At 42.1% G+C, this 16,169-nt stretch overlaps 1 protein-coding gene across 1 annotated transcript in view; it reads left to right on the top strand.

Moving 5' to 3' along the window:
* IGFBP4 (insulin like growth factor binding protein 4) overlaps positions 1-15,674 on the top strand; it is a 77,617-nt gene extending 61,943 nt beyond the window's left edge. Inside the window, exons 2-4 of the mRNA XM_069751607.1 lie at positions 8,488-8,645; positions 8,908-9,036; positions 13,028-15,674. Coding sequence (XP_069607708.1) covers positions 8,488-8,645; positions 8,908-9,036; positions 13,028-13,162 — 422 coding nt within the window. The 3' untranslated portion in view covers positions 13,163-15,674. The remainder of the gene's footprint in view (positions 1-8,487; positions 8,646-8,907; positions 9,037-13,027) is intronic.
* The last annotated feature ends 495 nt before the right edge of the window (positions 15,675-16,169 follow it).

Raw genomic sequence — 16,169 nt, 5'->3', positions numbered from 1 at the left:
AAGGTCCAAAGCCAGTTGACATGATATCAGAGCTCCCAGGGTCGCTACTCCATCTGTGGATGAACACACAGAGAAGGGGCAGTGACAAGCGTAGGGAGATGACCAAGAACTGTCCATAGAGTCCATACAAGGTCCAAAGCCAGTTGACACGATATCAGAGCTCCCAGGGTCGCTACTCCATCTGTGGATGAACGCACAGAGAATGGGTAACGACAAGCATAGGGAGATGACCAAGAACTGTCCATAGAGTCCATACAAGGTCCAAAGCTAGTTGACACAAGAGTTACCACCTGGCTTATCTAACCATCTCCATGGAACCAGGCGACCAGCGGGTCCCAACCCTGTCTTTCTCCAAACATATCCATGGTGCAGAGATGGTCACTGGATCAGATCTGTGTCCTTCCAACCGGAGCCGAAAACCCCTAGGTTGTATCCGATAGAATCAGTGTCCCTCGTGATGGTGCCATGATGAATTGCCTGCAGTCCTTTCTCTTGTCTGTTGAGTGGTTTTCAGAATCTCTGGCTTTTAGCTCTGTATTACTTCCGACTCCCCCAGGATGTGATCTCTGAGTCTTTTTATACCCAAGGCATGTAAGCTATTTTTAGATTTACCCAGTGTCCTTTAGTTCAACATTTATATATAGCAAACAATGGTGATGTGATGAGATTACATAGTACTACTTGACCATTCAATCTATTTGCACAGTCTTTCCTTCTCTGCTTTAGAAGTCACCAAGCTAGTTCTGGAATTCAATGCACAATTAGCATATAAGCACACATCAATAAACAAAGATAAACACACACTATGTACAAGTCACTATTACAGACTTACACTGTATGTTAAATGGTATCAGTTTGCAAGTCTGTCTTCTTGAACCACCAGACATAAACACTTAAATGCACAAGTGTTATGGACCTGGTGGTTAGGAGCACCCGGAATGACCTGATGGTTAAACTCACACAGGACAAGCTCTGGGAAGTGGGAGCTCTGCTGACCGCAACCCCTAATCCGATCACACAACTAGAAATAGCCGTGGAGCGTACCTAACTCTACCTAGACGCCTCTTCACAGCCTAAGAGCTAACTAGCCCTAGAGATAGAAAATAAAGCCTACCTTGCCTCAGAGAAATTCCCCAAAGGAAAAGGCAGCCCCCCACATATATTGACTGTGAGTAAAGATGAAAGTCACAAACACAGAAATGAAACAGGCTTCAGCAAAGGGAGGCCAGACTTACTAAACAGACGGAGGATAGGAAAGGTATCTTTGGGGTCAGCACAAAAAACTACAAAAAGACCACGCAGAGTGTGCAAAAAGACCTCCGCACCGACTCAAGGTGCGGAGGTGCCACTCTGCATCCCAGAGCTTCCAGCTAGCAAAGCAAAATCATAATAGCTAGCTGGACAAGGAAACAATGAACAAATAATTAACTAGCAGGGACTTAGCTTCTGCTGGAGTAGACAGGTCACCAGAAAGATCCAAGAGCGAACTGAACCAGTACAAGAACATTGACAGCTGGCATGGAGTAACGATCAGAGTGGAGTTAAATAGAGCAGCCAGCCTAAGACTAAACTAGGTCACCTGTGGAAGGAACCTCAGAACCAGCAGCTCCACTCACAGCCACCAGAGGGAGTCCATGGACAGAACTCGCCGAAGTACCATTCATGACCACAGGAGGGAGTTCGATAACAGAATTCACAACACACAAGCCAATATACAAATGAAAAGTCAGTTCTTATTGGTTTGCAAAAAGGTAGCTGTCTGGGTAATTAAGATACAATCTGGTTTCTTCACACAATGCAATTTTTTTTCAAAAGCTGACGATCTTCTGCCACTCATTTCAGGATAAGAGTTAGGGTAAGGAAACATAAATGTGGGGGAAAGGCAGTAGAATATACAAAGGAAGGTATAATGGGAGGAAAGTGATTAATAGGGATCTGGAGTAATGCGTAGTGAAGCAGAGGATACATATAGTGTGAGGACAGCAAAGATTTGGGGGGATTACAACTATAGTAGTTGTAATGGGAATATGATTTAACACCTATCGACAGGATTGTTGTCCTGACCAATGTGACCTGCACAGATCGGCAGAAGGGAGCACTTATATCCCTATTATTGCCTTGGACTGTCAGTGCGATTGCCTAACCACCATTCCATTCATTCTCTAAAGGGCTGCAATGCGGTGCGCTCAGCTTTTTCTGACAGCCCCATAAAGAATGAGTGGAACATATGGGCATATGCACTTCTACTCAGCTCTACATGGGAATATTGTAAAGTGCTTCATACTGCTAATCAGAGCGGATCCCAGCAGTCAGACCAGAAGTATTTCTCTTGCCAGGACAACTTCTTTAAAGTGAATCTGTCACCTCTTGGACGTATATGACCTATTAATATGGGCATACAGGTGATAGAAATGTTATACAAGTCCTACCTGTATGCCTCATATTAATGTTGTTGTTGTTGAGAAAACTTATATTCTTTCCCTATGCTAATAATTTCTTCCAGGCTTGCGGTGCCTGGGTGAAATCCTTGCCTCCTGTCTTCATTATAATAATACTGCCCTCCCATGCACATTAGTTGTGGTGCTGGAATCCTGCGCTTGAGCCCTGTACTACCTTCACAATATGTACCTTTTCCTCCCCTCTATGGGCACTGCATTCAGGGACCTTCTGCGCAGGCGAGTCACTGTGACCTCCAGCGTGCACGCGGTAAGATCCTCTCTCCGCCTCCTTCCTACATAGTCATCACTAGGAACCATGTATACATAGTGATGACTATGCAGGGAGGAAGTGGGGAGAGCATCTTATCGACGTGCATGCAGGCGGACGCTGGAGTGGAAGTCACCTGCGCAGAAGATCCATGAATGCAGTGCCCATAGAAGGGAGGATGAGTTATGTATTTCTGAGGGAGTGAAGGGCGCCTGCGTGGGATTCCGAGGCCATAATTGATGTGTATGGGAGAGGGTAGTATTACAATGATGACAGAAGGCAGGGATTTCTTCGAAGCACAGCACACCCCGGAGCCTGGAAGAAAACATTAGCATAAAGACAGAATATAACATTTCTCAGCAACAAGATGATTAGTATGAGGCATACAGGTATGACTAGTGTAACATTTCTATCACCTGTATGCCCATATTAATAAGCATATACTTCCGAGGGAGGGGGGGGGGGGGTTGACAGACTACTTTTAAAGAAAGGTAAATTATAATACCTGAAATCTGTTACTTCGATATTTTCTTACATGAATATCTGTTCAAAGAAATTGCACAGGAATAATTCTAAGATAGAAATTACTTAGAAAAAAACTCTATGTCCTCCTGCACAGTCCACCAGCAGCCAAGACGTTAAAATTCCTTACATCCTCCCCTGTTGCCCATAAAGAAGGAAAATCACTTGCCAATCTGGCCAGGCTCCAGCCTGCTTTCTGAGATTACCATCTTGGATGGATGTCACGCCAGCTATGCTCCACAGAAATACACATGGACCAGCCAGCACCTTCTAGAGGGCCTGTCAGACTTTCCATGAGCTCATAAGAGAACTGGGGCTGCAGGACAGCAGAAAGCAGACAGTGTGGTGGGGGAGGGTATAGGAGCTGAGGGTGACCCCATTAACACCTTGGACCTAACACTGGGGTTTGCAATGCAGCTTTGATGTTGTTTTACTAGTAAATTTGCCAAAAGCAGCAACTCCCCAAAGCATTAACACTTTTCCTGGCTCCTTTCTGTCTGTGTCAGTGTGTATCAGGCTGCATATCCCTTAACTCACTGTTCTCTGCCATCTCGTATTAGAGGAACAGACAGTAATTTTTACATTTCAGAATCAAAATGCACAAATATAGATATATACTGTTATGTGTAGTATACAGACTTATCAGTTATAACAATAAAACTACCTGCCTAAAGGCTGGCGTCACACTCAGCGTATGAAAATACGGTCTGTTTTTTACGGCCGTAATATGCAGAAATGTTCCCAAAATAGTGATCCGTATGTCATTTGTAGGCAGGGTGTGTCAGCGTGTTTTGCGCATGTCATCCTCCGTATGTAATCCGTATGGCATCCGTACTGCGAGATTTTCTCGCAGGTTTGCAAAACGGACATACAATGGATCCATGGTCTCAAATATTCATTAAAACATATACCGTATACTGTATATATATATATATATATATATATATATATGTATATATATATGCTAGATAGCAGAAAAGCCGGTAATTCAATTGCCGGCTTTTCCTATCTCCTTCTCAAACCCGACATGATGAGACATGGTTTACATACAGTAAACCATCTCATATCCCTTCTTTTATTACATATTCCTCTTTAGTAATGTAAGAAGTGTCTTGGTGTAAAATTTGGGGGCTCTAGCTATTAAATTAAAGGGTTAAATCGCGGAAAAAAGTGGCTTGGGCTCCCGCGCAATTTTCTCTGCCAGAGTGGGAAAGCCAGTGACTGAGGACAGATATTAATAGCGTGGAGAGGGTCCATGGTTATTGGCCCCCCCTGGCTAAAAACATCTGCCCCCAGCCACCCCAGAAAAGGCACATCTGTAAGATGCGCCTATCCTGGCACTTAGCCTCTCTCTTCCCACTCCCGTGTAGCTGTGGGTTATGGGGTAATGAAGGATTAATGTCACCTTGCTATTGTATGGTGACATTAAGCCAGATTAATAATGGAGAGGGGTCAATTATGACACCTATCCAAATTATTAATCCAATAGTACGAAATGGTTAATAAAACACACACAAATTATCAAAAAGTATTTTAATGAAATAAAGACACAGGGTGTTTTAATATTTTATTATAATCTTAATCCACCTGAAGACCCTTGTCACCTGGAACAAAGTAAAAAAAAACAAACAACAATATTCCATGCCTTCCGTCGTTCAGTCTTGTCCCACGCTGTAAATCCATCTGAAGGGGTTAAATCATTTTACACCCAGGAGCTCTGCTAATGCAGCTGTGCTCATGGCTGTAAAAACCCGGGGAATTAATGGAATGCAGGGGAATGACCTGTAGTTACCTCGAGTCGTGGTGATGCGCCCTCTGCTGGATGTCCTCATATGAACTCAAGCCTGGGAACTTTTCAGAATATTTTCCCACGTTGCGATGTAGATGGCTGCTGCGGATCATCCTCCTCCGCTTCAGAGCTACTGGCAGTGGCACCCTCTTCCCCCAATGGCTGCCAATCTGAGTCAACAACTGGGTCATCTATATCATAATAATAATAATAATAATAATAATATAGCACAATAATATAGCTGTGGCTGTGCATCAGTGCACTCCATGTCCGATTCATCTTGTAATGGGCAGTTAACAATTTCCCTTTCTAACCCAGGCATGGTATGTGTAAAGAGCTCCATGGAGTAACCTGTAGTGTCGCCTGACGCATCCTTAACTTTTGGTTTGGGTGAAGGACACAAGGAAACATCTTGTTCCTGACTGGGAGCATCCACTGATGACTCGCTTCTTTTATATTTGGAACTTTCTGAAGAGGAGGCGAAAGAGCTAGAGGCTGAGTCAACAAGGAAAGCCAAAACTTTTTCCTGCTGCTCCGGCTTTAAAAGCTGTTTTCCTACTCCCAGATAAGGGAGCTTTGAGGCCTTGTGTAGCCAGACGATGACGCTAGCTCAACATCTCCAGCCTTAGGTGCTATTGTGCTTTTGCCACTACCACCAGATGCACCACCACCACCACCATCAGTACCAGCTGGCAACCCCCACCCACGGGCTCTTCCACCAGACTTCCTCATTTTTTGGAAAATCTAACCAAAATAACAACTGTTATATGGTACTGTAAAACAAGGTAGAAGGTGTATATAAACTTGTTGAGAATTTAAATCTCCCTTTTTTTGGGGGGAGACTGAACCAAAACTCAGGCCCTGTGCATAAAACAACACCATGTAAGTGGCAGAAAGTGGATGGCTGATATACTACAAACTAACAGGACTGAAATATATCCACTTTGTGAGAATTTGAATCTCACTTTTTTTGGGGGAGACTGAACCAAAACTCAGGCCCAGTGCATAAAACAACACAATGTAAACGGCAGAAAGTGGCTGGAAGATATATGACAAAATACAAGGACTGTAGTACAATTTCAATCTCCCTACAATGATCTCAGGAAAACAATGGCAGCAATAAAAAGGACTGCTGCACACAAAAGAGTGTGGACAAATAAACAAGAGAACTGTGCAGAAAGTAGCAACAGGATTTTTGCTTTTATAAAAGCAGTTGGTTTGCACAGCAGCGTGCAAACAGCAATGCAGCTATCAGGGAGCCTTATAAGGCAGCCTAATAAGCTACAGAGCTGATGCACAAAAATATAGCCTCCACTGTCCCTGCAAAAAACAGGTGGTGTTGGACAGTGGAAATCGCTACAGCACAAGCGGTTTGGGGGTTAATCTTCCCTCCCTAAATATATCCCTTCTTCTGATGAAGCTGCAGCAACCTCTCCCTATGCTAAGATTGGCAGAAGTAAGATGGCGGCCGGCGTGCACGCCCCTTTATAGCCGCTGTGACGCTGCAGAAAGCAAGCCAATCACTGTCATGCCCTTCTCTAAGATGGTGGGGACCGATACCTATGTCATCACGCTGCCCACACTCTGCGTCCTCCTTCATTGGCTGAAAAATGGCGCTAAAAGCGTCATACAAAATGCGACTTTTGCGCGCAGATCGCCGACCCCATGGCCGATCCCACACTATGAGAAAGTCGGCGATTTTTTAATTTGTCCGATCCGTTTCGCTCAACCCTACTTCATTCACATGGCAGAGATGTATGGGAGCCTGTACAATACTTCACAGATGCCATATGGCTCCCTAACAGAAACTACATGGCCTCTGAGTGCTGCCATAAAGGCTGAAATAGGTGCACTATGTACAGAGGTATTCTCCATTTTCCAGATTAAATTCACAAAAAGTTTAGAAACAATTTCTTGATTGTGACATGAAGGAATCTCCAAGGTATATGGTTACTCAACAAAAGAGATGAGTGAATCTTTATGAAATTCTAGTTCGCCAGCTTTGCCTAATTTCTCCCCCAAAAATTGTATCAAAAATACACCAAACCCTCCAATTGCCCTGAAAAGACAGTCATGACACTCTGAGGTCTTCTAGATTGTAGCCAATCAATTTCAAGCTCGTTAATGCAAACACAACTCTAGGAAAGTCAAAGTGACATCAACACACATGGCTATGGGTAAGCAAATGCTTACCGTATTTCACAGTCGTGCTGTCACACACTATGTGTACAATTAGTTCAGTGTTTTATGGCTTTCTCTTCCTATCTGTACTTCTAGACTGTGAGCTGTTGCGTCCTCTCGTTATCCAGACCACAAAATGGCTGCTGTATTCTCTGCCTCTGCTTTTATATAGGTTATTCTAGTACCTCCTGATTTACTGTACTATACCATGTGATAACTGCAAGACATTATGAAGAAACCCGGCCAACCACACCTGAAGTAATTTGAGCCTTCTCTGGCTGATGTAATCTTCTGGAAATTCTAACATTGTGGCATCCATTTTAGCCAAAACGCACGAAGTGAAAAGCAAACGATCTGAATTTGACAGGTTTAATGAATTCCGAAAAATTTGACAAAAATTCAATTAGCATCAAATCAATTCGCTCATCTCTACTCAACAAGGATTCTCCCATATTGGGCATTACAGCAAAACTATGTAATATTTTTGGTTAGATTTAGGTTACTTTACTGTGATACAAACATTGTAGGACCTTAATAGAATATTAAATGTTAAACCCCAGAAGTACTGGTGGACAAAAGATATAAATTTTTTAAATATATTCCTATAATTCTTATATATATTTTTCACTCTTTATATGTCTCCCACTCAGGGACATATGCCACTCAAGTACACTGTGTCATAGCGGTGACTACTACCACCAAGTGAAGAAAGAAACCTCAAATCACTCTCCATATGAACCACCAGGAAGTACCCAAACCAGGATAGATATCTGAATATATTTTATTAAATTATAATTACATGACAGTACATAATATAAAATCTCATATAAAAACAGATAATTCTGTGCGTGATGCAGGACCTCTACAAATAGTAGAACACAGGCTAACCCAATATTGCACAATATGTCCCAATAGTGAAAAAAATAGGCTACCCAAAAAGGTATATACCGCTATACATCTATATTAGTCCCATTTTGCCTATTTTGCACATATTTGTTTCAGCTTAGGTGTGTGCTCATTTGGAGCAGTAATTAGCACATTTGTGAGCTTCTTTTTGCACTTTACACTTTATATTAATCACGGTGGATCCAGTTATAAATTTTATGGTTCTGTTATTATAAAAGTGATTATTCATATACGCATGATTTGTTTACACTATATATTTTACACAAAATATCTAATTTTTTTCTAATTTGGTTCATATGGAGAGTGATTGAGGTTTCTTTCTTAATAGAATATTGTATGGATAAATAGTTTTAACAATATATCATGTTGTGTTTTTTTTTCAGCTGAAGATGAAAACGTAAATATCAATTTAAATCCCTGTCCTACCAATGACAAGATCTGCATTCAAAAAGAACAGGCAAAAGCAAACCAGAACGTAAAGCACAAAATGAAAAAGCACTCTGGGGGCCAAAAAAACTTCAACAATCTTCCTGTCCAAATGGTATGATGCCACCAATTTCAACATGGTCATGTTGAGCATTGCTAAGCTGTCCACTGATTGAGTTATTGCAGCTCAGACTCATTGTTTTCAATGGTGCTGAGCTGCAGTACCAGACACAACCTATAGACAGGCATAGCGCTGTTTTTGGAAGAAAGTAGGCTTGTTTCCATAATCTTGGATAGCCAAATCATTCAAAACATGTCTATGCAGGGGTCTCCTCATTATCTTGGTGGTGTTTAATTTGATTTGTTTTTTTTCGTAGGGCACTTGCCACATGGCATTGAACGTAGCATTAGAAAGATTGGCATCTCTAAAGACCAAGACACAGGAGGATTTTCTAAATTACCCAATTCCAAATTGTGACCGGGATGGAAGCTTTAACCCTAAACAGGTACATTGATCCTTTTAACTTCCCGTTCTATAGAGATCACTTTTTAACAGTCATTATCATCACAGATAGGATCGATAACAGCATATAACACAAGAACCATCATTCGCAATAGGTGATATCACACCTCACTTCCTCCTCTCATTTAAAATGGTTATTCAGGACTTTTATTATTTTTTTGTATGGGCTAAGAACTAACAGGCAGGCAGTCAAGCTACTTGTTCTGCATGGGGACGTTCTCTACTTGCTTAGCTGGCGATTTTCATGCTTTATTTCACCTCTTGTCAACAGAGAAGTTGTTCCTCTTCCGGTCTGCTCTGTAAACAGGGCATCACTACAGACGTCCTGCTGATAGTCAGCCGGCTTTCCACAGTTATGTATTGGGAAGCCAGCTGTCAATCACCATGATATCAGAAGAGCAGGGTAGAAGAGAAGGACACTGATCTGTCAATGTGATGTCAGCAGAAGCCATAGGAGAGATCCGTGACCACTTTGAGCTGGCAGAGATAGGCACTAGGCATATCAGGCATGTAGTTATCAACTGCCTGTTTATTAATTCTTAGTCCCATAAGCAAAAATAATAAAAGCCTTATAACAATGACCTTAGGCTATATCATAGCAAGCCTAGAAAATGTTCCTACACAAGAGCATGTCACAGGCCCTACTATCCATGAGGCTGCTAAAAAGAATAGCAAGCATAAGCCTAATATTAGGTCCCTTTTCCCTTTAATGCTGGAGTGAAATTAAGTACTGATGAACATTCCAGGTTTTATGAAGCTCAATAAGGCTAGGTTCAGATTGCGTTAGGACAATCCGTTTAGCGCTAAGCGCTTGCGGACTGCGCTAACGCAATGTCTTTTTCGGAGTCGCGTTTAACGTCCCCGCTAGCGCAGATCGCTGATCTGCGAGAGCGGGGAACGGACCTCGGGCGCGCCGCGGACGCTGCAAGCAGTGTCCGAGGTTCGTCACAAAACACCGGCACATTGCTAGCATGTGCCGAAAATGGCACGCGCTAGCGATGCGCGTTCCCATTGCTGCCAATGGGCGCGCTAACGGAGGCGTTGCACGGCGTTAATTTCGCCGTGCAACGCTGTTCGTTAGCGCGGTCCCATTAACGCAATCTGAACCTAGCCTAACAGCCAACATACAGAATTAATCGTTCAAAATGGAAGTTGTCACCTCCAGATATGCTATGTATCTGCAGATGTAGGTATAATCTGCAGGTAAATATCATTTAAATCCTATCTACTGCTTACTAGAGCAGCGACTACAGAGTGAAAATTAAGTTTTATTCTTCCGGCAGCCGATTGCTTTCAGTCACTGGGACGGTGCAGGGAGCAATCACCACTCACTACATAGTGAGTGCACTGTAATCAGTCCCCAGCACATTGGCTGACAACCTGTCTGTACATATACATTGCACACACACTGTAGAGCAGGTTGTGAATCAAAGTGCAGTGTTGTGACTCTGGCAAAAATTATGTACTCACCGGCCTTGGAGGATGTTCATTGAGTTGTTTAATTTTGTAGAAAAAAAGCAGATCACAGACATGGCACAGAACTAAAGTCATTTCAAATGGCAACTTTCTGACTTTAAGAAACACTAAAAGAAATCAAGAACAAAAAATGTGATAGTCAGTAATGGTTCATTTTTTTATCATCATGCGACTATATATGTCCTCTCATCTGGGTCTCACATGGCTCGATCATGCCCCCATATAGGTCCTCTCATCTTGGCCCTCCATATTTCCATCATGCTCCCATATATGTCCTCTCATACTGCCCCCACGTGTCTCCATCATGCGCCATCATATGTCCATTCATTCTGGCCTCACATATCTCCATTCATTCTGGCCTCACATATCTCCATCATGCCCCCATATGTCCTCTCATCCTGGCTCCAGATGTTTCCATCGTGCAGCCATATATATATACAGGCCTGGACATGCACTGGCTTAAGCAGGGGGATACGTCTGGCACTGCATGATCTGAGTCCCTGGTGGCGTAGTGTGTTACTGATGGTAGCCTTTCTTACGGTGGTCCCAGCTCTATACAAGTCATTCACTAGGTCCCCCCGTGTGGTTTTGGGATTTTTGCTCACCATTCTTGTGATCATTTTGACCCCACCGGTTGATATCTTGCGTGGAGCCCCAGATCGAGGGAGATTATCAGTGGCCTTGTATGTCTTCGATTTTCTTATTATTTCTCCCACAGTTGATTTCATCACACCAAGCTGCTTGCCTATTGCAGATTCAGTCTTCCCAGCCTGGTGCAGGGCTACAATTTTGTTTCTGGTGTCCTTCGACAGCTCTTTGGTCTTCACTATAGTGGAGTTTGGAGTGTGACTGTTTGATGTTGTGGACAGGTGTCTTTTATACTGATAACAAGTTCAAACAGGTGCCATTACTACAGGTAATCAGTGGAGGACAGAGGAGCCTCTTAAAGAAGAAGTTACAGGTCTGTGAGAACCAGAAATCTTGCATGATTTTAGTTGACCAAATACTTATTTTCCACCATAATTTTAAAAATAAATCTTGCCAAATCAGACAAGGTGATTTTCTGGATTTGTTTTCTCAATTTTGACTCTCATAGTTGTGGTCTATCTATGATGTCAATTACAGGCCTCTCTTATCTTTTTAAGTAAAGGTATCTTCACACATAACGATTTCGTTAACGATATCGTTGCAACGTCACGCTTTTTGTGATGTAGCAACGATCCCGCTAACGATCTCGTTATGTGTGACAGCGACCAACAATCAGGCCCCTGCTGGGAGATCGTTGGTCGTTGGGCAATGATCAGGACCTTTTTTTGGTCGCTGATCACCCACTGTCATCGCTGGATCGGCGTCACACCGATCCAGCGATGTGTTCACTTGTAACCAGGGTAAATATCGGGTTACTAAGTGCAGGGCCGCACTTAGTAACCCGATATTTATCCTGGTTACCATTGTAAAAGTAAAAAAAAAAAAACCACTACATACTCACATTCCGATGTCTGTCACGTCCCCGCTGTCAGCTTCCCTGCACTGACTGTCAGCACCAGCCATAAAGCAGAGCACAGCGGTGACGTCACCGCTGTGCTCTGCTTTACGGCCGGCGCTGACACAGTCAGTGCGGGAAGCTGACGGCGAGGGACGTGACAGACATCGGAATTGCTTGCCTGAGGAGGTGGTGATGGCGAACTCAGTCGAGGGGTTCAAGAGAGGCCTGGATGTCTTCCTGGAGCAGAACAATATTGTATCATACAATTATTAGGTTCTGTAGAAGGACGTAGATCTGGGTATTTATTATGATGGAATATAGGCTGAACTGGATGGACAAATGTCTTTTTTCGGCCTTACTAACTATGTTACTATGTTACTATGTAAATATCGGGTTACTAAGCGCGGCCCTGCACTTAGTAACCCGATGTTTACCCTGGTTACCCGGGGACTTCGGCATCGTTGAAGACAGTTTCAACGATGCCGAAGTCGTTCCCCTGATCGTTGGTCGCTGGAGAGAGCTGTCTGTGTGACAGCTCCCCAGCGACCACACAACGACTTACCAACGATCACGGCCAGGTCGTATCGCTGGTCGTGATCGTTGGTAAGTTGTTTAGTGTAACGGTACCTTAAGAGAGCTTGCACAGTTGGTGGCTGACTAAATACTTTTTTTCCCCATTGTATCACTCGCAGCTTGATGTGCTGAATTCCTAAACACTTATCAATACCCTTAGATGGACTGCCAGTGCACTGTCCAGCACAGAAAGGGTGTTTATATATTTTACAGGGATCGTACCTATACCACCCAGTGCTGCCAACATTACTTCCTACTCTATCTCCAGCACTTATAACAGAGTAAGTGAAGTGCAGCAGCACTTGGCGGCACAGGTTGAGTGAGCGGGGTTAGGTAAGGATGTCAAAGTATAGCTGGGACTAAAGTAGAGTAAAAAAGAGAAATTTACATATTTAACTTCTTTCGACTGACATGATTGACTCTTTCCTCTTTCTCTTAGTGCCACCCAGCTCTCGATGGACAACGTGGAAAATGTAGGTGTGTTGATCGGAGAACTGGAGTTACGCTGCCTTTGCCTTATGATCCTAACCATGATCCAGACTGTCAACAGAGCTCAGAGCACATCAGAAAATAAAGTGCAGTGAATCTTCTCTACTGAAATCCAACTCCCCACATTACTCTAAGAAAAGAGATCTAGCGCTAAGTGGGGGCACATGGAATCTTCTTAATGCCGTATCTAGACTACATCACTCATTCTTGCCTGAAGAATTTACAGCCTTTTGAGGAACATAAACCAGATGATCTGAAGTAAACTCTGGCAAGAAAGCTGGCATACTATGTGGGTGGGCTTTAGGGGGATTTACGGGTCGCAAGAAAAGACATTATACATTTTTTTTCTATTTAATAATCATAGGTAAGGAGGAAACTTTGGGGTCAAGAATGTGGGGTAGAGTTTACTGCATTGAAAAAAGTTAGCTTGTGCAACATAGATGGGTTTTATTTTTAGGAGCTTTCGATGAGCATTTTTTAAGTTGTGTAGAAGACTTGTGAAAATACAGAAAGTATAGCATGATGAGGTGATGTTTGGTCTGTTTGTTCCTACATTATTTGTGGAATTCTGAAAGTGAAAATTATGCAATTGGTAATTTATTGCATAAAAGATTTAAAGCCCAAAAAACAGGGCATTTTTAAACTCGCCTTAGACCCAATGTTGTTCCCAGCCTAAAAACACTTATTTGTCCAAATCTACATAGGCCGCACCTTTTTGTGGCTCAGTTCATAGGACAGTCTTATAAAAAATGGGCCTGTTTTCTTGTGTGTAGTGTCATAGTGAGTGGCACTTTGCATCACAGGAATTGGACTCAACTGTGAGAGAATGAGCAGGACTGTAAAGGCTGATTAGTTAGTAAAAAAAGGAAATCTGTCAAGAGAGTCAAGTTTCCCAAAACATGGACAGCAAAAAACAAGAACACGTTCCCTTGTTACAAAAGACTATGCTTAAAAATGGGTTGGTAATGAGGGTAAGACTCAAGGGTGCAGTTGACTGCCAGCTTCTCCCCGTCTGGCTAGATATAATTGAGCATAGCTAAGCCTGTAGAAGATGGTGGGAGCTACCTTCTTGACTTTCCCCTTTTCAAAATTCTTTAGGATTCTTCGCCAACAGAGTGATCGATTACACAATTTCGCCCCATTTGTTTAAGTGGTTGCTCACAACTTTTAAAGACTTTATTTATGGGCCCAGGGTACTGCATCCTCAACAGTAAGTCATGACTGTAGGTGATCAGGGCCACTGATTGGCTGTACTTGGTGGCTCCAGCCGGAAGAGGAGGACTGGAGACCAGTGGGGGATACTGGCACCAGTATGCCACCTTTGGGTCATTAATAAAGTGTTTAAAAGTAGCAAACAATCCCTTTAATAATTCACTCGTACTTTCCTGCTGTATTATATAAAACACACATTATAAGTTAATGGGGAGGGACGGGATGGGGATGTTCTTATATGCAGCGAATAGAATGAGCAATGCGAATAGTGCCTGGAATAGACTTGCACAGTGTAATAATAAGATATTGTTTATCATGTTTGACTTCTATCCTTACCAATAGCAGCCAAGAAACTGTTGATCAGCTCAGAGGAATTGTATGGCGCTTGTCTTAGGGGGCGTGACTCTATATGGTGTCCTTCATTCACTGGCCATCAATATACAATCAGTGAACAGATTCTATGTCTTTGAGGAATGCCTTTAGTTGACTCATTGAACCATAGTACCTGACTGGGGACCGTCTGATCAACCATTTCTCCCTATTGTTTAGAAAGTAAAAGCTAAGCCTTCATCTTTTAAGAGTATGTCAATTCTTTTTTAGATTGAAAATTCTCTGCAGAGTCATTTTTTACATTTATTTTTATAGTTGTCGGAGCTTCATTTTTCTCAACCACTTCAACGATATAGTTATATTCTAAAATTCTGGCTGCCGGGAGTTTACTGCATATTGTATAAACATTAAATTCGAGAATGACCCAGTATGCAGAAAAATTTTAGGCTTCTTCTAGAGTTGAGACCTCCAACTGGTAACACTCATCATCAATTTATTCATACAATTCTAGAAGGGACTGCAGAGTACCATCGCAATTCAGAATTCTAACAAAAGATATTACAGAATGGGGTGTACAAATATTTAGTAAAATAGTCATGTCAAGGGGGACGTCTATGCCAAGAAAAAGTGGCTTATGTATTGCTGACTGCTATAAAAATATGTATAGCAATAACATGTTATTTTATTGCTCTATATATTCATTTAGGCTCTAAAAGTCAAACCCGTGTTTAAAGGTGGACATTAACTTTAAGTATTTTCTGTGTTGTTTTCATTGTTATAGTAGATTTTGGTAGTTTAATTTTCTTTTTTAGTTGTTTTTATGACATGCTATTTTGTAAAAGTCTCCTTATCTCCTGATCAAGTAAATATCTGCTTGATTATCACATAACAAAACTGTCTTCTCAACCAATGAAAGTTGAAGACATTTGCCAGAAGAGTGGAAACGTCTCGACAATGGTTAATGTCGGCCTTTAATACAATGTAGCATTTTTTTTACATATCTATTTTGTGTGAAATCTGATGTGAAAAAAATAAAAAAAACACTGATGTTTCCATACCTGTCTCTATGATGGTGATTTTTGTACATCACAATAGTACAGTAGACAAAGTATTTAGTTATAAAGTTACCTGCTGGATTTGTTCTTGACCCCCTTAAAAAAGTGAGTATATACTTGAATTTTCAACTCTATAAATTGTGGTAAGGGAAACCATCTTGACTTTCATTGACAGTTCACTGAAGAAAGGTGCCTCCAGTGCCTACAAGCAAAGCACTGTCAATTTTTTTTGACCCTGTAAAGTAAGTAATAGTATCTATAAAATGATGTTAATCTGAACTATGTACTGGTTGATTTGCTACAAAAGTAGTAAGGATCTGGATGCCTTTCTTAAAAAATTTTTTATATTACGAGTTTTACGTACTAAATTCTGTGACGGGGCATTGATCCAGGGAACTAGTCTGCCGTATGTGGAGTTGGGAAGGAACTTTACACCTAAAGGCTCGTGCAGACAACTATATTGGTCTGATTGTGATCCAACAAAACATTGGATAG

The sequence above is a fragment of the Ranitomeya imitator genome, chromosome 2, assembly GCF_032444005.1.
Source record: "Ranitomeya imitator isolate aRanImi1 chromosome 2, aRanImi1.pri, whole genome shotgun sequence".
NCBI lineage: Eukaryota > Metazoa > Chordata > Amphibia > Anura > Dendrobatidae > Ranitomeya > Ranitomeya imitator.
Note: the sequence above shows the minus strand (reverse complement) of the source record. Positions and strands in the feature narration are given on the sequence as shown.